The sequence below is a fragment of the Psammomys obesus genome, unplaced genomic scaffold, assembly GCF_907164565.1.
Source record: "Psammomys obesus unplaced genomic scaffold, mPsaObe1.curated_primary_1811, whole genome shotgun sequence".
NCBI classification, from domain to species: domain Eukaryota; kingdom Metazoa; phylum Chordata; class Mammalia; order Rodentia; family Muridae; genus Psammomys; species Psammomys obesus.
Genome location: NW_026592439.1, coordinates 1022290 through 1050173, shown reverse-complemented (window position 1 = coordinate 1050173; position 27884 = coordinate 1022290). Strand labels below are relative to the sequence as shown.

Here is a 27884-nt window from a genome sequence, read left to right as displayed (position 1 = left end):
CCAAACCAAATTGCCTCTGCCTTTGGGGGTCCTGGCCACCGTGCTCATCCAAAGGTCAGAGGGCACGAAAGTGACCCACTGGGAAAAAATTAATCTGAGGATTGTTCCACAGTTAAAGGGGAAGAGGCAGAGTCCATACTCCATCCCAGTCCTGTCCCCAACCTAGGAGCCTTCCAGAACCCCAGCACTCAGTCTCTGTCCCCTCCTCCCTCCCCTCTCCGCTCCCCGCCCCCCGCCCCTCCCCCGGCTCTGACATCACCGGCCAGTCGGGTGGGGTGAGGCGGTGCTGGGCTCAGGCTCTGCTCCACGGGCGGAAGAGGCGGCGGCGGCGGCGGTGGCTGGAGCGGCGGCTGCGGTGGTAGGAGCCAAGGAGCAGGCTCCAGACGCTGCTTAGGAACCGGGGACCCGGGAGTGCCCGCACCCTGAGCTCTCAGCTCCGGAGGCGGTGAGAGGGGCATAGGGGAGATGTGTCGTGGGGGAGGAAGTAGATGGAGGGGGGGTCTGGGTTTGGAGGGGTCACGATCCCGGACGTAGGGGACAAATAAGGGAGCTTGAGGATCCAGACAGGTCCATGGTGTCAGGTTCCATGGGGTCTGTGCATTCAGAGACTGGAGTGTGTTGCAGGCAGCGTGGCTTCGTCCGCCCATTCCGCGCTGAACAGCAGTTTGGGAGTCCGATGGCCTGGGGATTAGGATGTAGCCTGCTTCCCGCCCAGCCGGCTGGGCCAGGCCAGCTCCCGCCCCTCCCTCGTCGCTTTAGCTTTGGACTCGCCTCTGCAGGCGGTCTCTGGGCTCAGCTCAGCCCTGCCTCAGTTCCTCTGGCGGAGGACAACTGGTTCGTGCGCTCTCACACCCTGCCTACTAGGTTTGGGGAGAGTGGGATTGGTAGAAGGAAGCTTGCCCGGAGAAAAGGAGGAAGGAGCTGGGGGTACAGAGCAATGATGTAGACAACGTAAAGACCCTAATTAATTAAAAAAAAAAAAATCCGTGTCAAAACCGACAGGGACAGAAACACACCTTTCGGAAAAAAGACAGCCAACCACACAGTGACACACACCCATGTGACTTACACACATCCTCTCATACAAACCAAATCACAACATCCCTGCACTACGCGTCCACCCACCCACCACAACCCATTGCCTCCCATGTGGAGTCTCCTTGACCAGCGCCTGTAAGACATGAGTCTGAACAGGAAGGTTGAGTAGTGGGTTTCGGAAGGGGCCGCTGTCTACAAACGCACCCAGATTTTATGGACAGCTTTAGTAGACAATATATCTCAAGGACTTCTGAGCCAGTGCTTGTATCCGGTGAGGGGTTTCTTGTGACCTTTCTCGCTGACCCTAAGTTTAGAGCGTGGGGTACCTGGGAGTGGCTAGATTCTGGACATCAATATGGCCAAAGGATGGAGGAGGAAGTAGAAGCCAGGGAGAGGGTGAAAAGAATGAGTCAGCCAAGGATGGAACCCAAGTCAGAGGGAGAGAGAGAATGAGTGGAATGTGTGAGAAGACAGACATGGAGAAAGGGACAGAGCGCTATGGGGACCACAGAGAAAAGGAAAGTGGTGGCCACACAACAGGAAGAATGCTGGGGATCAGAAGTTAGGGATGGTAAAAGCAGGGAGATGGAAGGAGCATGTGGATATTTGCCTCGTTTCTCTAGGTATGTGTCTGGCCCCCAGGCTGCATGAGTGATTAGTGTTAATTGTTCTTTGTGGTTAAACACTCTAGTGGGGAAACTGCCGGCGCGCCCCAGGCTGCCAGCTTCCCTGGTTGCCTCCTGCTTAGATGACACCTGTGCTTAGCAGGTGTACATATACAGTCATACATAAGAAGGTCGCAGGGTCACACTGTGCCTCCCACACAGACCTTCATGTTCAATGTCAAGATAGTCAGTAGCCAACCATGACATACTCAGCTCCTCCTATCAAACTTTTTAGCAGGGAGGCTCATCCCTTCCTTATGGTAGCGCTGGGTATTGAGGTGGGGACACTGAGTCTTACAAAGTTTAGATGTATCCATGGTTACCACCAAATGGAATGAGTGAATAGGCGCAGGAAGGTATGGGATGCCATTCAAAGGGTAAAGGGGGGGTTGGGAATTTAGCTCAGTGGTAGAGTGCTTGCCTAGCAAGCCCAAGGCCCTGGGTTTGGTCCTCCAAGGTGGGAGGGGGGTGGAAGACAAGATTACAAAAAAGACAGCAGAAAGAGGCAGAAAAAGAAACTAAAAAATGACTGGGGAGAGAGGAAAATAGATGAGGAAGGTACAAAACTGGGAAAGACATAAACAGCTAGCCTAGGGACAGTCACAGGCCCACAGTCATGAAGCTCTCCCTCTTTTGTCCTGCCTAATCCCAATGTCAGCCATCTCTGGCTGCCTCCATTTTGGACATGGCCCTTTCCAGTCCCAGAGGCAACCTGTTTTTCTTTTTAGATGTACATTTTGGAGCCCTACTCCTAGGCTGACCTTGGAACAGTAAAACCTTCTTCTTTGTTACTGGAAGAAGTGTGTGGTGAGATATCCAAAGCTGGATAAAAAGGTTAGGGGAAGAAGTCAGTTAAAGATACTGAAAGAAATAAACTGCTGCACAGCTTGGATTTGAGGCCCAGATAGCATTTAAATTACAATAGCTACAACCCTACTCACTCCCTTCCCACCTGTTTCCGTTGATTACTTCCTCCAGTTCCCAACTTCAGACAAGACTGACTGAAGTGAGTGCTCAGGAATCGCCTCCAGCCCATCAAAGGGGCCTCCAGGTCCTCGCATCTGTATGGGACTGCCCCTCCCCTCAGCCTTCAGCAGCTGTAACAGATGTGGAGGAAGGGGTATTGGCTAATCCTCAGGCTTCCTTTTTATGGTTCCTATCCGGAACCAAATGCTCGAAAGGGGATAATCTACCATAAATTAGTGTCAGAATGCTCAAATTATTTTGGTGCTGCCCCCTCCACCACAGGTGGTTACCCATTTGCTAGGCTTCTCTGAGCTCCTTTGGAGCTTGCTTCTCATTAGGCTAGCCTTCCCATCCCTTATGTAAAAGGCCTCTACTTTCCCAGCATTCTCAGTGGTCAAGGGTCTTCCTGGAGCCAGCTGAGGAGAGGTAGGGAGGAAGGAAGGAAGGTGTGAGGAAGCAGTGAACAGAATAAGGACTGAGATGGGAGGGAAGGGACCTAACTTCCTGGCAGCCTCAGCCCCGGTTCCCAGTTCCTGCCCTGGTATCCTGTCCGAAGAATGGCCTCAGCTGGGTGTTCCTGAGGCAGCCCTCTGCAGAGCTCCAGAGATGAGGATTACTCGGAGCCAGGAGTGTAGACTTCTCCCCAGGCCCTAAGTCTTTGCTGAGGAGAAAAGAGGCAAGCTCTGCCAAGCCCCACCATAACCAGACTGACCAGCCAGGGATAATAGCTGATTGGTGAAACCTGAAAGTCATGGAGCGGAGATTCTGCACCCTAAAAAAATGTTCCCTAACAACTCTGCCCTTGCCTCTGCCACACCTGGCCACAGGCAAATGCTAACTCCAGATTCTCCTTCGCTGCTCCCTCAAGGGCCCCATTGGTTTCTTTCTGTGCCTTAGTGCTCCCCACACTCTTCCCAGCGGTGGTGTCATTGTCCTGATGACTGGGGGGTGGGGGGGACCCTGTACTGAGGTTGCTATGGTAACAGCTGAGTGGAGGCTGCAGCTTTGTGGACTCTGCTTAGTCGTGTGCCCCCCACCTCCTGAATTCCTCATGTGCAGCTTTTCCAAGGCCGGCTTTCTTCTGTGACTGTGGATGTGTGTCTGTACGTAAATTTTCTTCCATACTCTTAACAGGATCAAACCTGAACACACGTAAGCTTGAAGTTAGTGCACTCACAGCCACACATCTAGTTCTGACTTAGCCCCATTACCAGAACATCCAAACAAACCGTCTCTTCCACATACCTGTTCTCACCCAGGAAAACCAGGGTGTGCATGCACACACGTACACACCACCCTTCCCCAGCCACTTTGTACACTTCCTGCCCACATTCCTCTTAAAGGGCCTCCTTGTATGTTTTACTCTTGGAAAAGCTCCTACCCAGTGCCCCCAACCTTTGTGGGTGTGTGTGTTACACACATTCATCCCTTCCCGCCTACCTCCCCAGTAGAGCTGTGTTAGATCCAGGGCCCTAAATCTTAGCTCCTCCCGAGAGACTCACACGCAGCACACTTCTCCTCCCACAGCAGCTCTCGTATTTACAAACTCTCCCTGCCTGTGGAGACAAGGCAGCGGGTCCCACTTTCCAATGAGGGTCTTAGTGTCTCCATCCTATGGGACATTTCCGGCCCCTCCCCCACACTCCCTTTTCTGCCCTAGGATTATCGGTGGAGGCGGGGCTGGGCTTCGGAGCTTACTGCTGTGACCTAGATTTCAAGGCAGAGATGGTTCCTGGTGCTGACAGTCAGAGAGCATTGTCCCTGGCCCTGCCTGGCAGGACCACTGCTGGGCCCTTCTGTCTGGTGGCACCTGGGTGTGCGAGGAAAAATGTTTCCTGCAGATTCTTCTGGGGGTCGTGCTAGCCCTGCTGTCTGGCTTATTGTTTGTGTCACGGTGCCTGCCACTGAGGAAGGTTTGTTTATTCTAGTCAAAGTAGGGGGCTGGGAATAGGGACTTCTGGGTCCACACTTACTATGCAATGTCCAGGGCTCTACCTTAGTTCCCCTACAACAGAAGTCAGAAACGAGGAAAACAGGTTTGTCAACCTGCCCCCTTTGATCTGCCAGTTTCAGCTCAGTGGTGGGTGATGCCTGGGCAGCTTTGGTCAGGTCCAAGGCCATTCTGCTCTTGCCCACCTTTTAGTCTAGCCACAGAATGTTTTATGATATAGTTTGCTTTTTTTTATTAAGTGCTTTAATTTTCTGACTATAAAAATATATACTCATTGCAGAAAACAGGTCCTTATTTGAAACAAGATTTTGCTAAGTGGTCCAGGAAATCCTCTTGCCTCAAGACTCCTGGGAGCTGGGATTACAGGCATAAGTCACTATGATCAGTTAGGTCTCTGATTTTTGCTTACCACTAGTTTTACATTTTGTCAAATCCACATTCTAAGGTCTGACTTTTTTTTTTAATGTACACTGTTGTTTTGCCTGCACGTATGTCAGATCCCCTGGGACTGAGTTGCAGACAGTTGTGAGCTCCCACGTTGATGCTAGGAATTGTTACTGGGTCCTCTGGAAGAGTGCTCTCTGGCCTCAGGTCTGACATTTTAACTTTAGCCACAGTTCCTACTTTAGTGAAGTGTGTCGTTGAATGTTCTTTCTCACCTAAGGATCATGAGAGGTATGAAATGAAGAAGGCCTAGGTCAGATGTAGCCTGGCCTGTGAGAGGCCAGGTTGAAGGTAGTATCAGAAGACGTTGATAAAGGGTTAGCCGCTCCCTTCCTGTCAGATTCTGGAAAACCACATCTAGACTCCCCTCCCCCCATTACCCAGCCTGCATGGGAACTGGGCAGGGGGCCAGAGCCAGCCGCTTGGTATTCTTGGGCGCGGGGGCTGCAGGCACAGCACAAAGGCTAGGAGAGAAGGCTGAGTTGGGGCCCAGTAAACTATCAAGGGAGAAAATGGGCTCCACAAAGGTGGGGGTGGCCCATTGCTCCCTGCTATCCTAAGACTAATAATCTAATGCAGGGTTAAGAATGGAGGGGCCAGGGATCCATCAGGCCAAGTAACTAGGCAGCCATCCAAAATGAGTCATCAGTGGGGTGGTGGGAAGATGAAATGAGGGACCCCTTTGCTTCTGGGGAAGAATGGAAGCTAGAACACATGGGCTTCAACTAACTCCTTTTTAGTTTCTCACTGCTAGGCAAGCCTGTGACAGGGGGAGGAGTCGTAGGTAGGTGGGGCAATTGGGGAGGGGCACTTGGAGACTGCAGGAGAGTCTGGAGAATGTTGCCATGGTAACCACCTCCTCAGTCAGGGGAACCGTTTCCAGGGTTACTGCTAATGGAGGGAAAAGAAGAAAAAGATTGTGTGTGTACTGGGGTGTGTGTGTGTGTGTGTGTGTGTGTGTGTGTTATGACTTGTCATTCTGGGCTCCATGCTGGCCCCTAGCTTCTAAGTTTCTTCCTGTCTATGCAGGGTTTTCCTTTTCTTCCTCCAGACCTGCTCACTCTCCTAAACTTGCACACTTGAGGTACATACCACCCTGGCAGGACAAAGTGTGTGTGCACATGTGCATGTTGCTGGGGGGCACAGAGAAGTACTGGCAGATAGTGAACTAGACCCCATACAGCAAGCTCAGCTACCTCTCCCTTTACCGTCTTCATCCCCAGTCATGGCAGAGTACGGGACTCTCCTTCAGGACCTGACCAACAACATCACCCTTGAAGATCTGGAACAGCTCAAGTCAGCCTGCAAGGAGGACATCCCCAGCGAGAAGAGTGAGGAGATCACTACAGGCAGTGCCTGGTTTAGCTTCCTGGAGAGCCACAACAAGCTGGACAAAGGTGGTGGAGAGGGCTCTGCTCACTCAGCAAACAGAAAGGAACACAAGCCCCTTACACAAAGTGAAACCCTATGACAAGGAGGGGTGGACATGCTCCGAGAGTGTCCAGGGTTCTAGGACAGTAGTCAATAGACATGTTTCTTCAATGGCCCATGTCAGTACAAAGTGCTTTTTCAGTACTCCTGTGCCATCACTATATGATGGCACATGAAAACAGAATTTAACAGTGGTAAATTTGAAACCACTGTCCTAACATTTTCTTACCTACTTTTAGAGACTGCTGCTTTTTAGAGGTGGGAGGGGGACACTGGATTAGAGCAGTGACATGCAGCTGGGACTGGCAGGGTAAGCTGGTATGTAAGACGGTCCCAAGTGCTGGCAGGGTAGCAGGCAGAAGTACTTGCCATGCAGGGCCGTCAGTGAGAGGGGAGAGCCAACTCCCCAAAGCAATCCTGACCTCTGTAACACACACACACACTCATACACTCAAGATAATGTAATAGACTGCCCACAAAAGCAAGTGGGATTTCCAGGGTGGGACCCAGAGTGCCTGTTAAGGAACACAGCTGGACTAAAAATATTGGGTCTGATTAGACGTAGCTGTGTTATAGGTGTGTCCTCTTCTAGCTAAGAGTATATGATAGTAGGGAGGAAAGGTGAAGGAGGACCTATTAAGACTATTGCAACAATCAGAGGACAGGAGCCAGATGATCTGATGGCATGTATAATCTTCTCAAGCCATCCCGATTGTGTCGATGCTTTCTTTTCACTTAAGTAACTTTTTTTAAAAAAATATGTTTTTATTTATACAGTGTTCTGCCTATATGTATGTCCACATACCAGAAGAGGGCACTAGATCTTATCATAGTTATGAGCCACCACATGGTTGCTGGGATTGGAACTCAGGACCTTTGGAAGAGCAGAGAGTGCTCATAACCACTAAGCCATCTCTCCAGCCCTAAGTTACTAGGCTCAGATCCTCTTTGCCTCTAAATCTCACCTTCCTGTTCCACATGTGGTGTCGAATACTCATTTGGCAGAAAGTGAAAAAAGGACAAGCTGAGTGGGTTAATTTTGAAAGCAGCTTTTCTATTGTCCCTTCTTACCCCAAGACGGACTTGATATCTAGCCCAAAGTCCTTTTTTTCCATTTATACTGTACAGAATTTAATTGACTAAACACCTGTGGTTCCTAGGATTAGCCTTCTGAACTATCTGGCTGCTTCGAACTTTCTTCTGCTGGCTTTGTAGTCCTCCTCTCACTGTGCTTGTTCCCTCTAATAACCAGAGCAAGCAACTCAGTCTTGGTTCAAGAATACCAATTTGACAGGGTAGAAGTTGACCTCTATAGCCTAGCTCTGACTCAAGCTGCTTTCCTCCAGACAACCTCTCCTACATTGAGCACATCTTTGAGATATCCCGCCGTCCTGACCTACTCACTATGGTGGTTGACTACAGAACCCGTGTACTTAAGATCTCTGAGGAAGATGAGCTGGACACCAAGCTAACTCGCATTCCCAGTGCCAAGAAGTACAAAGGTAAAAGGCCATACCTTCGGCACAGCTATTCCCCTGCCTTTCCCCTCTGACTGTATTTTTAGAGGAGTCACCCTGAATTTGGGGAGTCGAGGTTGGTGTTCAATGGGCCAGCTGGGCAACTTCCATTCCTGGACTCCCCCCTACCCTTTGTTTTCCCAGACATTATCCGGCAGCCCTCTGAGGAAGAAATCATCAAGTTGGCTCCCCCACCAAAGAAGGCCTGAGCAATGGGGAGGAAGAGGAGGAAGGTTGGATCTTCATCAGACCACTCCCTTCCCCATCCTCAATGGGAGGGGCTAGGGCAACCCCCTGCCCTGTACCCACTTACTAACTTGGTCCTAACCCCTTTACTATGCGCGTGTGTGTGCGCGTGTGCGCACGCTCTGGCTGTCTGTCTGTCTAGCTCATCTAGTTCCTCCTCCTCATGAGGGGATTGCAGTCAGGGGAGGGGGAACTTAATTTCCCCACTATAGGGGGAGGTAGAAGCTATTTCTATGAAAACAGAAATTGGCACATTCCTCCTCCTCCCCTTTCCTCCACTCTTCCCCCACATCTTTAAGGTATGGAAGCAGAAAGGACCTGCATTTTCCTACACTGAGGAGCTAAGGTAAAGATGAGGTATGGGAGAGATGGTTAGATCTAAAGAAAAGCAGTGGGGGAAGGTAAAGAGGCTACTCAACCTCCACTTGGAAGGGACGAAGAAAGGCCAGAATTCAGTATTTGTATTAGGCTGGACTGGCTAGAATCCAGTTTCCTACTATTCCTTAGGCTGAAGTCCCAAGTGCCAGTTGGTCCCTCCTTTATGCCCTTGCCATGGGCCTGGGATGGGTTTGAGCCAGAAATCTTAATGAGAAGACCACTAGATCCTTTCCTGGCCCCAAAGATCTAACCCCATGGAGAAGAGAAGTCAGTATTTGATGCCCCCAACTTCTGCTCTGGAGACTATGCTGGGACCATGCACTACTGAGCCTGAGACAGGAATGCAGGCAGAGACAGGCTCCCTTTCTACTTCTCTGTTCCTAGATACAGACTGTTGGAATACACTGACCCTGAGCGTAGGGAGACTGGGGAATGCAATCCCTTTAGGTTTTAAACCCCAACCTGCCCACTCCTTCAGGGTCCCAATGTGGATATTGTAGACAACCTTCCCACTCTCCAGTTTAGAATTCCCCAAGCAAGAAAGGGTTAACTACAGTTGTTTCCTTTGCACTGACTACCACCCCAACTCAATCCAGGAAGGGACTTGGTGACCTTTCTCATTTGGCTTGTGAATGCCTCACAGCCAAGTCACTAGAGTACAGTGAGTGAACCCAGCCTCCTACCTGTCCCAAGATGCCCTTCCCCATCTTGACCGTGCTAACTGTGTGTACATATATATTCTACATATATGTATATTAAACCCGCACTGCCATGTCTGCCCTTTTTTTTTTTTTTTTTTTTTGTGGTTTTTAGCATTAACTTATTGTCTAGGCCAGAGCCGGAGTGGGAGGGGAATGCCACAGTAAAGGGAGTGGCAGAGCCAAATTGTTAAATAGTCCAAACAGAAAAGAAAGCATTTAAACCAACCACAACAAACATTAAATTTACATGCAAGCTCAGAGAAAGTTGAAGGTAGGAGCTTTTAGGATGTGGGAGCAAAACTTCACAGGGAGGGGAGGATGGGCTGTCCGAAGAGAGAAGCCAGACTGGCTAGAGCACCCTCAACTCCTAGCCAAGCCTAGTCTGCCCATCTCCTCTGGCCACTGCTGCAGACACCTGCCTTAACACACACCTCCAGTTTTGCCTTAAAGGTCCTTCCTAAGTCTCCCTAGTCTTGCCTGGCTTCTCCTTTAAAAAAGAAGAGATACTTGTACAACTGGGAGAAAGGAAATAAGCATAAACCATCCTTCCATCTGGATTGTATGAGAGCAAGAATGAGATGGCGTTTACTTTATGGAAGAAAAAAAAAGAGAAGAGAGGGTGCTTTTCAGCAGTTTCTCTATAAGGCAAAAAACAAAACAAAACCCACAAACCTTAAAAAGACTAACCTGCCCGAATAGACTGATCTACCCTGCTACCCTCGTGCTGCTGGTCGCCCCTAGCCTGTGCTCCTCTGTCTGCAGCATGCACGGCCTTGTTCTAACCCTGGAATAAAGGTGACTGACTGTACTGTACCTAACTGACTCTAGAATTTCTGTGGGTCACTAGGAGTTTGGGAAATTTCTGAATGGCTGGGAGGGGACACGTAGTGATCTTTTCCCTATTATTTACTGCAGGATAGAACACCTGGGAAACACCCCAAAACCGTGTGTCCCCATCTCTAAGTACCACTGACACAAACAGGACTATTCCGCTTACAACATTCTTAATGTAGCTCAAACACCAGCAACAGGGATATCCCAGACTGGGCTTTTGAAATATGGGCAGAATCAAGCATGTTATGTATACTGGAAGGAACCAAAGTACTCTACCATAAATAAATGGACCACATACCACACACAAAGCAGCAGTCGGGGGGAAAAGCTTTACTGAGGGGAAAAAAAATACAACGAATTTCAGAGTGCATGGTTTTGAGCCCACCTCCTCATCCCTCTAGCAGTGAGGACATAACACTAGCCAGGTACCACACACTTCCTGCATCAGGAAGGAAGCCCAGTGGCTGGCATCTGGTCCAAGCTGCTAGCATGGGGACAAGAGGGAAAGAGTGTGGAGGAGTACTATCCTCTTTTTCTTTTCCCTCCCTCCTGGCCCAGTGTGCTCAAGCAAGCTGTCCTAGGATGCAGGATTCCTGATTGGATCTTGTGGAAAGTAGGGGCAAAGGATAGCAGCAAAAGCATTTATGGGCAAGAATTTAACGGGACTTTCATACTCAGTGGCCAGTTTTTAAGACAGGGGTCTTAAGCCCCAGTCACTAGAATAAACCTTCCAATTACTGGCTTGTCCCTCAATTCCCTGGAAGGTTTCCCTTCATCCTTCCTTTAGGAAGGGAGCTGGTGCATAATTGAATGCTTAAAGAATCAAGCAGCTAAAGGCGAGGAGGCAAGTGTGCTTTCTGTCACACAAAGAATCAGGATACAGTCTCTGTAGCAGTGGTGCCCTTCCTGAAGTCACAATTCAGTCATGTTTTAAAGACAGGCCAGCCTCTAATGAGAAGAGCAATCTTGGGAGCCCCCACAAAACTTAAGGGAATTAGGAGACCTGAGGCAAAGTTGAAAAGAATTTCTTGTTTTTTTCCAAACCTCTGCACCGAGGCAGATAAGAGCACAGCTAAATATCCTTTCTTGTTGAGCCTTGTAAAACCTAAGAGTAAGCCCTAGGTTCTGATAGCCATACATAACGACAAGCTGACGTATTACCTCTATATCACCACTCTCGCTCAATCTTCCTTTAAGTCCCTTTATTGCATTGCATTCATAGAGAATATATAGGTATTTAAACTTTTGACAATAATTTTAACTTGATACATCCAAGTTTAACTTGCTTTTTAATATATTTGTAGATATAAAATTAGGCCTCTAACAGTGATAGGGACAGGGAAATTGCTGCCACTGAACACAAAAAACAAAAGAGGTAACTTCTTCCTGTTCTTCCACCTCTTTCCCCTCCTATTTCTCCACAACCTCCATCATGGATCCCCATTTAGAGGGTGATGGGATGAAGAGGAGAAAGTGAAGGATACACAGTCAAGTGCAAAACACTGTGATACATAGAGAATAAGTGTTGTGGAAAGGGAAGAGTACTGGGATGGTTAGGGACTCTTAAGGATTTTCCAGAGAAACAGGACCCTGGGATGTGGTTGCTCAGGGGCAAAAAAGAAAGGAAGAGAAAAAAAGGAACTGCCTGACTTCTCAAAAAAATAAAAGGGGAAAAAAAAAGAAAGAAAAGGTGAAAAACCTAAGCCAAAGAGAATGGCATTCTTGCCTTTCTCTCTGGCCCACTGGTACTGAACAACCAGTCCTCCCCCCTCCCCCCCACAAAAGAAACAAGGGAGGTTAAAGGAAAATAAGCCCCATTTTCTATCCAAGCCAGTTTACAAAAGGCTTTGTTTCTTTCCCCCTAAACATAGGGCTTCAGGGAGAGGCCCATTTCTGCTGAGTCCTTTGCACCTTTCCATAGAACCTCAGAGGGGCTCGGTCTCATCTCTCACTTCTAGGGGCTCTCTGCTGGTTCAGTTTCCTGTGGTCTGTCCTCCTCAGATATCTTCTATTTAAACAAAAGTCCAAAGTGCATTTCTGTTGAATGTAAGGGCCTGGGACCGAAAAAGAGTTGCCCAGGCAGGATTGGGCTGACAGCCCCAGCCCATCCCTCCTATGTTTGGGGCCTCAGGATGGCATGCACTGCACCCGGTCTGGGCCCTCCTCCTCGTCGGATGTGTCTGAGGAGCTGGGAGACTCATCAGAGTCCGCATCTGTTGCCCCAACCCCAGGTTCTCGCCAGCGCTGTAGGATGGGAAATCCTTGTTAGTAACATCTCTGGATCAAGGGCAAGATTGTTGGATCTAGGAGAACTCCCTCCCCACCCTCCCCTGTTTAAATTAAATACCTAGGGTGACCTGTTTACTCTCAGTTTCCTACCTCAGCCTCCTTGGTAGTTAGAATTACAGTGCTTACTACAGTACCTGGCTCAGAATTTTTCTTAACAGGACAGAGAGTAAATATTTTAGATTTCAGATTTGCCATATGGTCTGTTAGAAATGTTCAGCTCTGTCTCTGGACCATGAAAGCAGCCTCAGTTAATACAGAGAACAAATATTGCTGCATTTTCAATAAAAATGTGTTTGTTGATGCATGCTCTAGATTCTTAGCATGACAGTTAACACAGGTCACCCAGAGCAACTATTTCTCTACTCTCGACCCACAATCCAACCACTGCAACTGTAAGGATAACCCTCTGCATATATGGTGACAGAAGACAAAAATCACACAGCACCTGCCTTCTATTAGTTGCTCTAATGGGAATAAAGGCCTATGGATGAGACCTCCAACCAAGGTTACTCCATTTCTCTTTAAAGTAGTAAGAAAGTGTGCCGTGAAATTTTTTAGCCTTCTTTAAAGGAGCACAGTCCTTGGGAGTTCATTTCCAATGGAAGCTTACCCTATGATGGCGTCTCTGTCTCAGGTGGTGCATAAGGAACCAAAGCATGTGACTATCAAACAGGTCAGTGTGATGCAAGCTATCTTCATCCCGTTCTCGCTTGTTCTTCTTAATCACCTAAAACCCAAAAGGGTCGGGAGACAGGACAGTAATGAACCTCTGGGCTTGATCAGTAAGATTGGTACTCCTGTTGGCATGACTGTAGCCCAGCACTTGAAAGTGGAGTACGGGATTACAAACTCAAGGCAAGCCTGAGCTACTCACTGAAAATTTGTCTCTGAAAAACAAGGGCTAGAATGTCTAGAATGAAGATCAGTGGTAAGGCATGTGTACAATCCCCAGTACTTGGGACAGACACAGACACCCCCCCCGCCCCACATACATACACAGCATGAGAAGACTGTGTCTTCCACCCCAGTAAATCATCCTTTCAGATACCATTAAGCTAATGTAGAGCTAGATTAGATTAGAACAGGATGCCCAAAGTCAGCCACTGAGAAGGTTGGATGATTTAATACAAAAGTTTTTCCTGAAGATGCTTCCTACCTACTAACTAGAAGCACTTCAGAGCTGACCTCTAGCTCAGGACTGTCTCCACAGAGGCAGGGAGTAAGGTAGAGAAGCTTGTTTAGAGCAATGTCTTTAAAGGACTAAGCAACAAGTTACTCCTTCCTTATGACAATGGGGAATGATAACAGTTACATGCATAAGTAGAAACAAATGAATGTCTTCAGCTAGCCACTTACTTCCTTTAACCCTGTTAGCTCAGTGGAAGCTTCAGCTGTTGGTGCCCAGATCTTCACATCATGGTCTAGGCCACTGGTTGCCAAAACAGGTAGGTGAGGATGGGGCTCAAGACAGTTTACCTGGTTTGAGAGGAATGAAAGCAAGGGCTCAGGAGTATATGGGAGTAGAATTTAAAATCCAGGGCTGCCTTGAGCCAAACAGTTGCCCTTGCCCTGGGCTGAAGCAGGCCCACCTACCTGAGCCTACACCAAATAGCCCTGGCAGTAGAGAAGATACAAACTGGATGCAAAATCAGCTTGTCTTAACATTTTCAATATATAGATGGGGAGGCTGCATCCCTAGACATAGCCCCAGGAGCAGGTGGTGATTGGCCATGCCTATTGCTGGCTTCATAAGCTAATGAGGTACAGCAAATGACTCCATTCACTCCAGAATCTAAAGCTCCAACTTAGCCAAGGCTTGGAAAAGGAAAAAAAAAAAAAAAATCCTTCCAGTGGCTTTCATCAAGTGCCAATTCAAAAAACAAAAAACCCCCACAAAACTTAGGAAAGCAGTAGCTGCCACTGCACTTCCAGAAAAGATGTGGAAAACAATTATACACACTTGGCACTGTTTGTGATCTGGAGGATGTCAGAGGCTGGAGAGAAGAGGATGAACCAAGAGGGTGGGGGTAGTAAGGGAGGTTTGTATTTGTTTAAGAACTCTGTATCATAAAGGGCAACATCCTGATAACCTGCCCTAAGGGCATAGTAAACTCAGCCATAGGAAGGCACACTGTAACTACAGATTCTCCACTCAATCAACTTCAGCTACCTCATTCACTGAACAGTAGAAAAAAAAAAAAACAGTAGATGGCAGACATCTGGTTTCAGACAGTTTCCTTTTGTCTGAAAGCACCCATGCCCTCTGCTGTCTGATTTGAAAATATAAGCTTCCTTAACAGGGAAGGGAAAGGCAGGGCAGGACAGGGCAGAACAGAGCAGTTCCCATCCCCACCGGAAGAGCCAGTCCCAGATCTAGCTGCTAAAGCATTTTTAGGCTTTTAGTCAGATGAGGAACAGATAGGAAACACACCCCGCCTTGCAGCTGCTCTATAGTCCAAGAAAATATACCCTGGCAAAAAGCCTCTTCTAGTTTTCTCTGGACCAACCTTCACTGCTGGTACCTGCACACTCAGACAGCAGCTAAGGAAATGGTAAGGCAGCCACAGAGAAAGACGATTTCATTTTCTTTGAGTACAAATAAAACAGCCTAGAGAAGAGCAAATCTAAGTCTGAGCCTAAGAGTAAACCAGAAAGCTCAGTTTTCTTCTGTTCCTATTTCACATGTGAACTCATTGAGTTTCTTTTAGGCTATGCACTTGGAAGCCTGAGGAAACACTAGAGAACAAACTCCAATAATAAACGTTCTCAACAGATACTTGACTTACACATGTAAAGCTGACCTCATTTAGCCATCCATTTCCTCATGAAATCTTGCTAACGACCTGTATTCTTGAGCTACAGAAATATCAAACAAGTGGGTCAAATGAAAAAGCATAAGGCAACAATTTCTTGGGACCTAAGCCTAAGTACAAAGTCAATGGCAAGAGGACAGGAGAATAAATTACATACAATACCTGAGTTGGAGGCTGCAGGGGAGCCAAAAGAGAACCCCTGGGTCAGGAGACCTGGTCACTTCAGCAGACCTGTCTCAATGCCAGAACTTACTCTGTCAATAATGCTTGAGCAGAGAAAAGAAGTCTGGCCTTGGCAGACTGGGGGAAGGAGGAGAGGGATGGAACTGAGCATCAAAGCGCTCTTGGGAGAAAAGGAGTTGTTCCCTGACATCATCTCCCACTCCTGTCCCTGTGAAATTGAATGGGAACAAAGAAAGGATCCCAAAACAATTAGGAGAACTGGGCAAGGTGGGCAATAACATCTAAGATCCCTCTGATGCGAATGTTCTACTTTATGATACAAAATGCTTCATCATCTATGCCTAGACTGGAGCCTGATGGCCTCCACTGCTGGAAGGTTGTAACAAAAACAAAACTATCTCAGAGGGAACCAGTTAAGAAGCACATGGATCATTCTGCTCACACAAAGGCAAGAACAAGCAAAGAAACTTTCTTTAGAGATAGTCACTACATCTCTTAGAATCATGAAAGCTCTGGCCTGGGATCCACACATCCCAACTAGATGCTCTTCCCCTTGAGCACTGGGTTAATCAACAAACTCTGGTACTGGCTAAGCTGAAAGCAAACTGGTCAGCAGAATGCTTTTGCAGAACAGACAGGTGCTGACTTAGGAGAGGGCATTCATCCCTGCATCTTTCTGGAACAAAATGCAAGACGATCATTTATGATCATGAAACAATTCACTTGTCCCTCTTCATATGTGCCTACTGCAAAACATTAAGACTCCAATGTTCTGAACTTGTTAATTAGACATGACAGAGGAGGGACCTCTGAAGGAAAGGAGATAGAAGTAGAGAAGAGTAAGACACACCTTGAACTTATAGATTCCTCTCTTCTTACATTCAGGCTATAGAAGACTTAATCTATATATGTTCTAGAGTCAGAAAATTTAGAGGAGATCAGAAAAAAATATGAAATATCCTCACTAGTGTATCAAGAGAACTGAAAGAAGGAATGGGCTCGTGACTGCCAAGGAAGCACTTTCAACTCTAAAACTGCTCTCTGGTATGCCTCATCAAGTCATAGCTGGACTCTGAAGTACCCCACAGCTTAGAAGAATGAAAAGGATGAGAGCCTAAGCAGTTCTAGTCATTTCTTAGAGGACTCAGATAACCAAACCACCGAGGTAATCAGTAAAGTGTAATATTTCAGATTGCCTCTTCCCTTTCATCAGTGGTTCAAAACCTTGTTTAAATAGAAGGCTATTTAATTGACTCTTTCCTAATGCTTGGTCTTTAAAAAAAGAAGGAAAAAATACAGTAGAGTAGATACACAAGAGCTGACCATTCTTCACTCCTTAATTTGATTTTAACAGTTTTTTCCTGACTCATTAATACAGAGGATGCTTGCAAAAATGTAAAACTCAAAGGACAGGCAGACATGATCTGACATATGACATACTATCTAGCAGGCTGCTTAGCCGTTCTTTCCAAGAAAAATATGTATCTTATTATCTTTGCTTTTCTTTCTATATACATACAAGCATATTATGTGTATCTATTCATTTAACAACAGGCATGGCACTTTATCCCTATGGGTCTTCTCCTAAATAGTACATTAAATAAATACTAAATTATGAAATATCCTCACTAGCATACCACGAAAACTGCAAGAGGGAATGGGATCCTGACACCAAAAAGCATTTTCAACTCTGAAACTGCTCTCTGGTATGTCTCAAGGTGTGTCTTACAATTACAAACTATACTTGTTTCCCACAATGTTTCTCCTAAAATAAATAAAGAGAGATGAATTTGCATCTAGCTTTTTCCTACCTAGCCAGGAGTCAGCCAAGACTGAGAAACCAGGGCAGCCAGTCCAGCTCTCCATACTCACCACGCCTCCCTTGTCCCCCTCCATGAACTGAATGATCTGGCAGGATGACTTCTCCCAGAGGAAGATGTGCCCGCAGTCACTACCGCTCACCACAAACTCACTCTTGGGGCCATAGAAATTGACGCCTTTTACTGAAAAGATAAATGAGGGAAGAAACCACATAAGGGTTGGCACTGGGCCTGTATTTATTTACCTCACTGAGAATTTAGTAATTCACAAACTCTGAGTCATCCAAATGCCAAATAATTCTTTTCATTTCCACGAAACAAGTCAAGAGACTGCGTGTGGTAGACGATAATTACAGGATTCACACCAGTTCCAAAGACTATTTACACTTTCCCAAAGAGCTCTACCAGGTGCACGGCTGGGCAACAGTCTGCTTCAGCTACATTCTAACAGGCAGAGGCCTTAAGCTAATGCCCATCTGTCCCAACCTGATTCATTTCCAATCTGCCCACCTTGGGCCCTAGGATTATTCTTGGTATGTATTTGATTGGTACCCAGTCAGTCTTTCTTAGGTCATCAGCTGATCTGAGAATGACAAAGGTATGTGGCATCAGCACCCATGAGAAGCATCTCATTATGCTCACAACAGGAGTCCAACTACTAAAGAAAAGTGCCACATACCAGCCACACTTTTTCTTTTGCTTGCCCATGGAATGAATACAAAACACAGAGCCCTGCCCCTCTTTCCTTCTTACCAGTTCAAAAGTAGTGGTAAAGGTTACTACCGTCTCTAGATCAAATGCTAACACACAGCTGGGAGTGGTGCCAACAAATTGTAGTAATCCTCTACCTTCTTTCTATTAGAACCAGTTAGGATATTTTAAAAAAATCCCAATGCTCCAGCTGCACCCAGCACCAATTAAATATGGTAGGGGGAGGGGCGGCACCAGTGCTCTTTTATTAAAAGACTGAGGTGAGTCCAGTGAGCACCAATGTATGGGAACTACAACACAGAACTAAAAAGGCAAACTTCACTGGAAATTTAGGCGCTATACAACTATTCTTCCTACTTTGCTTTATTTAAAAGAATCATTCCCTTCTCTCCCTCTAAAGACATAATCTTACCCACATTATATGTAGTTCAGTACTACAGCTTTCCCTGACTCTAAAAGGACCTCTGCGCCTACTCTGCGGTACCTGAAAATCACAGAAAATAAAGAAGTCTAGCTTCACATTTAAATCAATGGGAGGCAACATCATTGCAGTGAAGACACTACTGAGTCCTCCCCAATCACTCTAAAAACAAAACAAAACACACACACACACACACACACACACACACACACACACACACACAAAAACAAAACTCCAGCTCAACTGTGGACAACCCTTAACTGCCCAAGCTGACACAGACAGCTTAGTCCTTACTTTGTTCCCACTTACACAATGGGAACAAGATAATGTGGGCTGTCATGTGACCTGGGTCACAGAAACACAGAAATGCAGACTGACCTGTAGCATTATTTCTATGACCTTTATATCTCTTAATATACTGGGCCCCATCACTGTGAGAAGAGTTGAAAAGGTAAATGTCTTCATCATTGTAACTGGCCAGGAGCTCTGCCAAGAACAAGAACACAGCAGTGAAGGCAAAGGCTGAAAAATGCAGGAACCAGGAGATGTGGGGGTTGGGAGATTGTCTAGGATGGGGCTTCTCGCTTGTAGTGCATCCTTTTAGCACCCAGATATAGCATCCATCTTACTTAGTTTGGAAGTGTAGCAAGTAAGGTTATATAGGGTCTACAATGAACACATTGTCAGCCCAGGGATAGCAGAACACACAAGAGATCACACTCTTTAGCTTACTAATCAATCAAAGGTATAAGAGCTTGCTTAGGCTAGTAGTCTAGGCTTCAGGACAAGCCCATGAAGCATCACCTGCAGCGTTTCCAAGGGTCATCTGCATCCTCCCACTACATGCTCACCATCAGCAACTATTCCCAGCTGTTCCACTTCGAGCTAGTACAATGGTGAGCCCTCGAGGGCACATGCCTCATTGGCTCAGCAGTTCCTAGACAGAGGAGGCATGCCAGCCTAGGAGCTGGGCCTTGCTCACGTACCTGTGCCGTCGTGGCTGTACACAAGACAGGTGATGTTTGCTTTGGACTCACTGTTCACCTGCAATAAGGAGCAGATACTGACGGATGCCCCCACCCCCACCCCATTTGTTAAACCACTTTCAGGAACAGGTTTTTCTAGAAACTCCCCTGTATCTTTTCCCAGAGACAGACAGAGATAAATAAAAAGGTAGGGGGAGGGATGAGTGAGTGAGAGTGAAGTATATAACTGAGGAGACATATCCAGCTCGATGAGTAGAGTCTTAGAGAGGCCCTGTTTTGGTTCTCTTCTGTGCAGATTAGACACTGCAGCTGCATTGTCTCATTAGGCCACATCATTGGTGCAAATCTCCATTTTGTTGTTGAGAACACTTAACACTAATAAAGGTCAACTGGCTGCCTAAAATCATAAAACTTTTAAGTGAGAAAGCCAAAACTAAAATCTGTCTGACTTCAAACTCTTCATACTATGCCAATGAATTTGAAGGCAGCTAAGAATGGAGTCAAGGAAGCCAGGAGCCAACAGCCCTTCGTGAATCTTACCAAGTGATGAGGACAGAATTTTTTCAGTACTCCATTGTTCTCATTCTCATCAATTTTCCTCTGGTCATAAATCCTATGAAAGCAATGAAAGTGTCAAAACTTACAAAGTGACTCCTTACAGAGTTATAAGACAAAGCCTCTTTCCTAATCAAAGCTTTTGGTTTCTTTTTAGGAAAGGTGTTCCCCTCTCCAATCCATTTTCAAACTCTACCTTATCCAGGTATTTTCCATATAGCAGTAATCCTCTATTATGTCCCCAATTGAGTTGCTTATCTCTCAAGTTTTCTACCACTTACTACTTTAGTAAGGGGGTATGTTTCATATATGTGAACACCAGAGGATAACCTTAGGTGTCATCTTTTGGAACACCATCCACATCCTTTGCCAACAGGGTTTCTCACTGCCCCGGAGCTACCAATTAGACTAAACTGGCTAATAGAGACAGGGAACTTCCTGTTTCTGTCTCGCCTGCAGACAGAAAGTATCACACCCCACATTTTTTTTTAAGTGTGTTCTGGGGATCAATCTCAGGCTCCATGTCTGTGAGGTGAGCACTTTATGGCTGAACTATCTATGGTTTATTTTCACAGAAGCAACTAATATACTTTTTATATGTTTGTTACTTATGCCAAAGCATTTCTCACTCATGGCCAGAGGCCATGCTTTCTATAAGGCAACAGGTCTGTAAGATTTATCTTTATTTTTGTGCATGAGTGTTTTGCGTGCATGTACATATATGGGTCACATGTGTAAGCGCAGTGCTGCAGAGCTCAGAAAAGGGTGCCCAGTTACTCTGAAACTGGCGTTACAGATGGTTGTGAGCTGTCATGTGGGTGCAAGAAACTGAACCCAGGTCTTCTAGAAGAAAGTGTTCATAACTGCTGGGCCATCTCTCCATCCCTTCTTCCTTCAACTTCTATTTAATTTTCATAGGCCACAGAAACTATCAACAAACCAATTTACCAAAGTTACCTGTAGTCAACCACAGTCAAAATGTTGAATGGAAAAGTCCAGAAAACAAAACAACAGCAAACAATTTATTAGTTTTAAATAATTTTCATTATCGTATGTTGTGGTTCCATGCTCTGCTCCATCCCTCAGGGTCCATACACTCTTAGATGATCTTCGGTGAATCAGCTTGTGCCAGTTTATTAGTGAAGAAGCTTATGTCCATTTATTCCATGGTAAACAGGTACTGTATGAACCTTGGGGACTGGGGGAGGGGGTTTGGGGTAAATGCATTCCACTGGTTGTGGCCAGCATGCTAGTGATGCTCTATTTGCATCCAGATACCAGCTATGTGACTACCTGGAAAGTTGGGGTCACCAGGTAAGGAGGGCCAGGGCATACAGGCTCAGAACAAGGCTAATTTCAATTTTGACATTTCTAGGGTTTGGAACCGCTCTACCTCACCAGTTTCATGCCAGTTCTCCTGGTGGCATGGTCCACATACCCCACAGTATTTCTATAACATTTTATTTTACTTTTGGTCATTGCTGCTATTCGATGTGCCTAATTTATAGACTGTCATAGGTTTATCTAAGGAAAAAAAAAAAAAAAAAAAAAGAAAAACCAAAAAACACCCCCAAATCTCCAAAACATTACCAGTACCTTTCAGGTTCAGAACTATGCAAAGGTTCAAAGCTAACCAGGGAAGGAAATACATCCAATTAGGTTTACATTAACAGCTCTTTTAAAAAACGCAAATCAACAGAGCTAAATGTTATTAACCCTTTTAAAAAATTCAGAAAATAGCCAGGCACGAGAGCACATGCCTTTAATGCCAGTACTCAGGAGGCAAAGGAAGGAAGATCTCTCCAGCCAGAGCTACAGTGAGACCCTGTCTCAAAACAAAAATGAAAAACACATCAAGTTTAGTAAGTCAGCAAATTAGTGAAAAGTATTAAATATTCAAGCCCCATGGGGGTGATCTGTGGTATATGGACTATTTTGTTTCTCGGTACCCAGTAGTCGTTGTTCTTTGTTTTTTAAGGGATACTTGTATCTTTATTTTCTTTTCTTCCAGTCATAGTTAGGATGCCTGAGCACAGGTTGGCAAACTCTTAAGCAGAAGGAGAGAAAAGCCTTGCAGACTACCAAGTATCAAAGTTGAATTCTGCCACTGAAGCACTGACATTCTGATGTGCAATATGTAAATGAAGAGTCATGGCTGTGATCCAGTAAAACTTTATTTTTTAAAAAAGATTTATCTTTAATTATCTGTAGGTGTGTATGCCTGTATTAGGGTATGAGCATATGAATGCAGCAGCCTACAGAGGTGAGGGCACTGGAACCCTAGAGCTGGAATTACAGACAGTTGTGAGCCACCAAACATGGGTGCTGAGAACTGAACTGTGATCCTCTGGAAAAGAGGCATTTTACTTTTAACCACTTAGTTGTAAAACTTTATTAAAAACAAAACCCCAGAAAAACAAAAGAAGGGCTGGAGAGATGGATCAGGGTTTAAGAGCACTGGCTGCTTTTACAAAGGTCCCAAGTTGAATTCCCAGCAACTACATGGTGGCTCACAACCAATTGCAATAAGATCTGTTGCCCTCTTCTGACATGCAGGTGTACATGCAGGCAGAACACTGCATACATAATAAATGAATCTTTAAAAACAGACAACAAAAAACCCCAAAATTATAGCCAGGAGTGGTGGCACACACCTTTAATCCCAGCACTTGGGAGGCAGAGGCAGGCGGATCTCTGTGAGGCCAGCCTGATCTACAAAATGAGTCCAGGAGAGCCAAGGCTACACAGAGAAAGCCTGTCTCGAAAAAAAGAAAAGGAATATAAAGGTTAGCACAGTTTACTAGCCTCCATACAAGATAGTGGCATTTAATAAGACGAACACAAAATTTTCCACTATTTTCTGAACGGGAGCTCGCTAATTCAGACAGCAAGCCCCAGGGATCTGCCTGTCTACCCCTCCAGTGCTGGGATTACAGGTATGTCCCAAAATGCCCAGCTATTTTTATGGGAATGCTGAGGATCTAAACTCAAGCCCTTATGCTCGTGTGGCAAGTATCTTTATCAACTAAACCACCTCCCTAGTACCTTACTTAAAGCCTATACCACAGCTCTCGCTATTTAAGCTTTCAGGCTAACTACTGACTTGCTACCCTACCCTAGACCCTTCTCAGCTATCTGACCTTCATCTGATGTTCCTCCAATGTGTTATTCTCAATCAAAGGATGGGGGAACTATTTATCAACTTAGTCTTATGAACCAAGACCTATCCCCAATCTTACAGCAGTAAGTTTACAAGTCAACCAACTGACTACCAATTCACCACCAAAGGATTCACCCCTGATACTCTTCTTTCTAGTGCTAGGGATCCAGTCAGGATAGACAGATGCTCCATCATTCCCCTCCTCTAACTCTTACGGCAATCTATGCGGAGTGTAGTAGTAGGGACAGACACTCACACTGCCTATATTTGTTAATTTCTATTTTTCTTTGTTTTTGTTTGTTTTGGCTTTAGATCAAAAAGTATGTCTCCCTAAACCTTCCTTTAAATGCTTTTTCAGAACCCTAAAGTAAAAATCAGTAATAATTATGTGAAGCCTTGAGTCTGAGCAGACTATTTCTCTGTATTCCTTGCTTCTTTCTTAAAAGGACACTACAGGAATTCCTTTAGGACAGTATCAAGAGCAATAGTGTCATTACATGAAGTATTGGGTACAAATGTTTTCAAATTTGTACCAGAAAATAAGATTCCAACATTCATTTAGGCAAACTAAGGAAGTATCAGAGCAGAAGAGGTCAGTGTAGTGTCAAAGAAGATCTAGGTACAAAAAGGACAAGAGAATGTAGAATCAGTGTGGCTCAAATCCACTTGCATGTCTGAAAGGTAAGTAAGCTACCATCTGCTAAGAGATTAGAGTGTACAAAGGGACTAAAAACACTGAAGCTGATAAAAGAAGAGATCAGTATTTCATTCCTCTGTGTGCTGAAATACTAAGAGTAATTCTCAGCCCTACTCTAACCTTGGGAAATTATAAGCTGTGGAACAGGGCACTCGAGCTTTATTTAAACAGCCATCTTGATCTTTGTGGTTAAATTCTCCATGACAAAGATTTTTTCAAACAATCTTTTCCCAAGGGAAAAAAAATTGCAACGAGAAGTTCAGCGAATGCTTGGAACTTAACCCAGAAAACTCTGCAGCATCTTCTATAAAAAGAGTGGCAGTGCTGGAGAGGAGCCAGGCGCGACAAGCACTAGCCGCTCTTGGAGAGGACACAGGCCTGGTTCCCGACTTCCAGGGATCCACAGCCCTCTTCCAGTCTCTGTGGGCACCAGGCACACACAGGATGTACACACATGATGTACACACATGCATGCAGGCAAGACTCATACACACAAAATAGACACATGAAACACTACTTCATATTTAAAGACTACTAACTAAAACCAAGTGTGAAAGAGTAACGAATTGTCCAGAACGCTTAAAAAAAGCCACATATTTTCTGAAAATCTCACGATTCTAATACAAGTAATTTCAAATAGTTACAAAAATGTGCTTTCATTCCAAAAGAATAATTTCACCACCAGCAGAAGAGAAAAACAACACACTATTTTTCTAATTATGCTGCCCCTCCTTTTTCAACTGACAATCCCAAAGAAATGTAGTTAAAATACAGCAGCTGGATAGCTAGGGAATAAGGGTCAAAGGGAAAACAACTGGTACAATGGGGATTGAAAGAATGATGTCTGTTTTCCCTTAGGATGCGTCTCAATAGCCAGTGTTAAAAACAGATGTTCACAGTAACAAAGATATTATTACAGATAAAGAAAAGTGGTTCAGAACTACAGAAGCAAAAATTCTCAGTTACAGAGTGTTCCTAAGGCAAATTCTTTCTAAATGCAACCAGTGTTGAAAATTGCTAGTGCAGAGCTGTCAAGATGATTAACTGGGTAAACACATTTGCTGCTCCATGATGAAGCCTCATCATCTGAGCAGGATTCCCAAACAAGTCCACAGGACAGAAGTAGCGCCACAGGCTGTCCTCTGACTTCTGCATGCGCACTACCGTGCACTATGGCATACACACTCTCATCTACTGTATAGATTTCATCTATTTTATCATACACGCACAGACAATAGCAAAATTTAACACTTATTTGAAAAGATTGTTACTACAATGTTGATTTATATAGAAAAATAGGGGAAGACACATAATGGTTTATGTTTTAGCCACTATGTGGGACAAATTTATCACTCTTCTTTAAAACACAATAATCTCAGGACAGAAAATAGGGCAAAGCAGCAATATTCTCTTCTGAGTTCCTCAGGCACCACTCATAAACAATGTGCACTACTCATAAACATGGTACCCAGTTATACACATGCACACAAAACACTCATACATAAAAATACATCAATTTTGAAAATGATAATATCTGTAAAACTCCTCAGGTTGCTGTAATAGGGAACAGAATATCTCAGAAGGTGCTTAAGCACTTCTAAAAGGGTAAAAAGTTCAACATGATAGTTAATGGACACAATTTGCTAACTCAGCATTGGGGAGCATCTGGCAATGCACAATCTACCATAAATCTCAAACTTTCAAACACACAAAAGACTGACAAACTCACCTTACAAACTGATCTCGTCCACCCACTGCAAACTGGTGGGTATTAGCAGGATTCACATAGATTGTATACAGTCCCACTTTCTTCTCCTTCTCTTTTGTCACCACTAGTTTCCTTCAAAGAGTAGAAAAAGCATACAGTTATATTCTCCTAAAGATCCAGATGGAGCTCTGCATGGGCTATAATGACTTCTAGGCCAGCCTGGGCTACAGTGAAGTGTCTCAAAACCAAACCAAACAACAACAGCAAAAAACCTAAAGACCCAAGATGGTCATAAAAAGTGAAGAAATCAAAGAGCAAATATATATATGTACCAAAAAAAAGTAGGTTTTTTTTTTATTTGTTTGTTTGTTTTGTTCTATTCTGAATAAGAAAATGCACTATGTCATTTTGAAGACTAGGAAAAAACATGAAGTAATTTTCTCATGTTGTTTGATAAGTTGGTAATCATTAATCTAAGTAATTAAACCAGAGTCATAAAGACATGCATGTTTTCTTCCATGCATGGGATAAGAGAAAGGGGAAGTACAACGAGAGAGAGAAAAAGCTGCCATGGTGGCATGTCTGAAATTCCAGCATTCATTCTGAGCCAAAGCATATCCATGACTTCAGTCCTTAGCACCACATAATCCGGGTAGATGGCACATGTCTATAATCCAGCACTCAGAAAAGAGGCAAGAAGAGCAGGAACTGAAATCATCCTCAATTATCTAAGGGATTAATGGCCAGCCTGGATTATAAGAGACTTGTCTTTAATAAAAGGAGAAATAAGAGGAAGACTGAGGAAAAGAAATATGATTTATGGGCTAAGAGAAGAATTTAGAGGGTGATTATAAAATCATATTATATGCAATAACTATACTGCAATAATTATATATATATAATTATGTCACATATTATATGCAATAATGAAACCATCATTTTTGAACAATATATGAAATAATAAAAAGTATAAGCTGGGGCTAGAGAGATGGCTCAGTGGTTAAGAGCACTGGCTGCTCTTCTAGAGCACCTCAAGTCTGATTACCAGCACCAACATGGTGGCTTACCACTGTCTCTAACTCCAGTTCTAGGCGATCCAATGTCCTTTCTGGCTTCCCACACATATGTGGTACACAAACATACATGCAGCAAAATATCCACAGACATAAAATAATAAAGTAAATCTTAAAAATTTAAGTGTAAGCTAAAAGCATGTGCGTGAGTGTATTGTGCCTTAGTTATCACACCAAGTATGTGGAGATACAGGGAGCTAGAAGAAGAATCAGGCAAAACAGTGAGCTAAAAGCCCTGGATATCAGAGTCTATCTCCCAATTCCAAAAAAGTCACTGAAAACCTGGCTTTGGAGTTGAAGAGATGAACCAGTTAGTAAAGGGTTTGCCATCCTAAAATAAGCACATGAGTCAGAGCAACAGCCCCCACCCACAAAAAAGGCTGGACGTGAAGACGTGTACCTCTAAACTTAGTGATGGGGATGCAGACATGGGTTGCTCCCCACAGCCTGCTGGCCAGTTAGTCTTGCCAAATTAGTGAGACCATCTCAAAAAGAATAAGACGGAAAGCTGGCAAGTGGCTCAGTGGTAAGTGGCTCGCTGCCATGCTTGACAACATGAATTCAAGCCTCAGGTTCCACGAGGAGGAAGGAGAATAGACTCCCTCAAAGCATCCTCTGACTTTCACCTTGGCATGCATGTGTGTAAATAAGCAAACAAATATAATGTTTTTAAAAATGGGTGCCAGACGCATGCATGACTCAGGGTAAAGGCACTTGCCACCAAGCCCAAAAACACCGGAGTTTGATCCTTAGGACCCACAGGTAGAAGAAAAGAAACAGCTCCTTCAAAGTGTGTACTGTACATGTGTACACACAAATACATGTAATTTAAAAATTAAAACGACACATACACATTGAAAAACAAGCTATCACTTTCTAGAACACAAGTAATTCTAAAGAAAACAGCATCCTTTTCCCTTATCTGAGACAAATTAAGAAAGAATGGATTTATGAAGATAGCTATGTGTAAAACTGAAGAAGCACTTCAAAATTACTAATTGTAATCCAGAATGATTCTTCTGATGATCTTCATGGCATGGGGCCTAGAGAGAACCCCAGGAACCCTCCAAACCTTGCTTCCAAGAATTTAGCTAACCAGCCATAATTTATCCCACATCAAGAGTAACCCTACAGAACATGGTCAAATAAGAGATCACACACATTAATAAACTTACCAGAAAGACAACAAGAAACTATAAAGAGGGGCCTAACTTCAGCTTTTGTCTCTTGTTTTAAGCTTTTGTTCATTTTGGAAAAATGAAAATGGAAACAAAAAGGCAGTCACCAAAACAAATTT

General features: G+C 44.8%; 2 protein-coding genes across 5 annotated transcripts in view; one reads left to right on the top strand and one right to left on the bottom strand.

Moving 5' to 3' along the window:
- The first annotated feature begins 303 nt into the window (after nt 1-303).
- On the top strand, nt 304-10150 carry Pea15 (proliferation and apoptosis adaptor protein 15). 2 transcript variants are annotated; one of them, XM_055613297.1, is made up of 4 exons: nt 304-445; nt 6288-6395; nt 7842-7997; nt 8157-10150. In XM_055613297.1, the coding sequence occupies exons 2-4, from the start codon at nt 6290-6292 to the stop codon at nt 8219-8221; spliced, it is 327 nt and encodes a 108-aa protein (XP_055469272.1). In that variant the 5' UTR covers nt 304-445; nt 6288-6289; the 3' UTR covers nt 8222-10150. The 2 variants fall into 2 exon arrangements, with proteins under 2 accessions (XP_055469272.1, XP_055469271.1); XM_055613296.1 differs by having other exon boundaries at nt 307-445; nt 6288-6461.
- Nucleotides 10151-10485: 335 nt separating this feature from the next.
- Nucleotides 10486-27884, bottom strand: part of Dcaf8 (DDB1 and CUL4 associated factor 8) — a 43123-nt gene continuing 25724 nt past the window's right edge. For all 3 annotated transcript variants that reach the window (XM_055613233.1, XM_055613232.1, XM_055613234.1), the window contains exons 7-14: nt 25536-25646; nt 19935-20007; nt 19395-19452; nt 18787-18894; nt 17329-17459; nt 13817-13936; nt 13071-13187; nt 10486-12415 (exon numbers count right to left, since the gene is read on the bottom strand). In XM_055613233.1, coding sequence (XP_055469208.1) covers nt 12299-12415; nt 13071-13187; nt 13817-13936; nt 17329-17459; nt 18787-18894; nt 19395-19452; nt 19935-20007; nt 25536-25646 — 835 coding nt within the window. In that variant the 3' untranslated portion in view covers nt 10486-12298. The remainder of the gene's footprint in view (nt 12416-13070; nt 13188-13816; nt 13937-17328; nt 17460-18786; nt 18895-19394; nt 19453-19934; nt 20008-25535; nt 25647-27884) is intronic.

What these genes read in the sequence shown, in the direction of transcription:
- Pea15 (XM_055613296.1), top strand. Translation starts at nt 6,290, where the DNA reads ATGGCAGAGTACGGGACTCTCCTTCAGGACCTGACCAACAACATCACC. An exon ending in CCACAACAAGCTGGACAAAG is followed by an intron (nt 6,462 to 7,841) that starts GTGGTGGAGAGG and finishes GCTTTCCTCCAG; the next exon opens with ACAACCTCTCCTACATTGAG. An exon ending in CAGTGCCAAGAAGTACAAAG is followed by an intron (nt 7,998 to 8,156) that starts GTAAAAGGCCAT and finishes TTGTTTTCCCAG; the next exon opens with ACATTATCCGGCAGCCCTCT.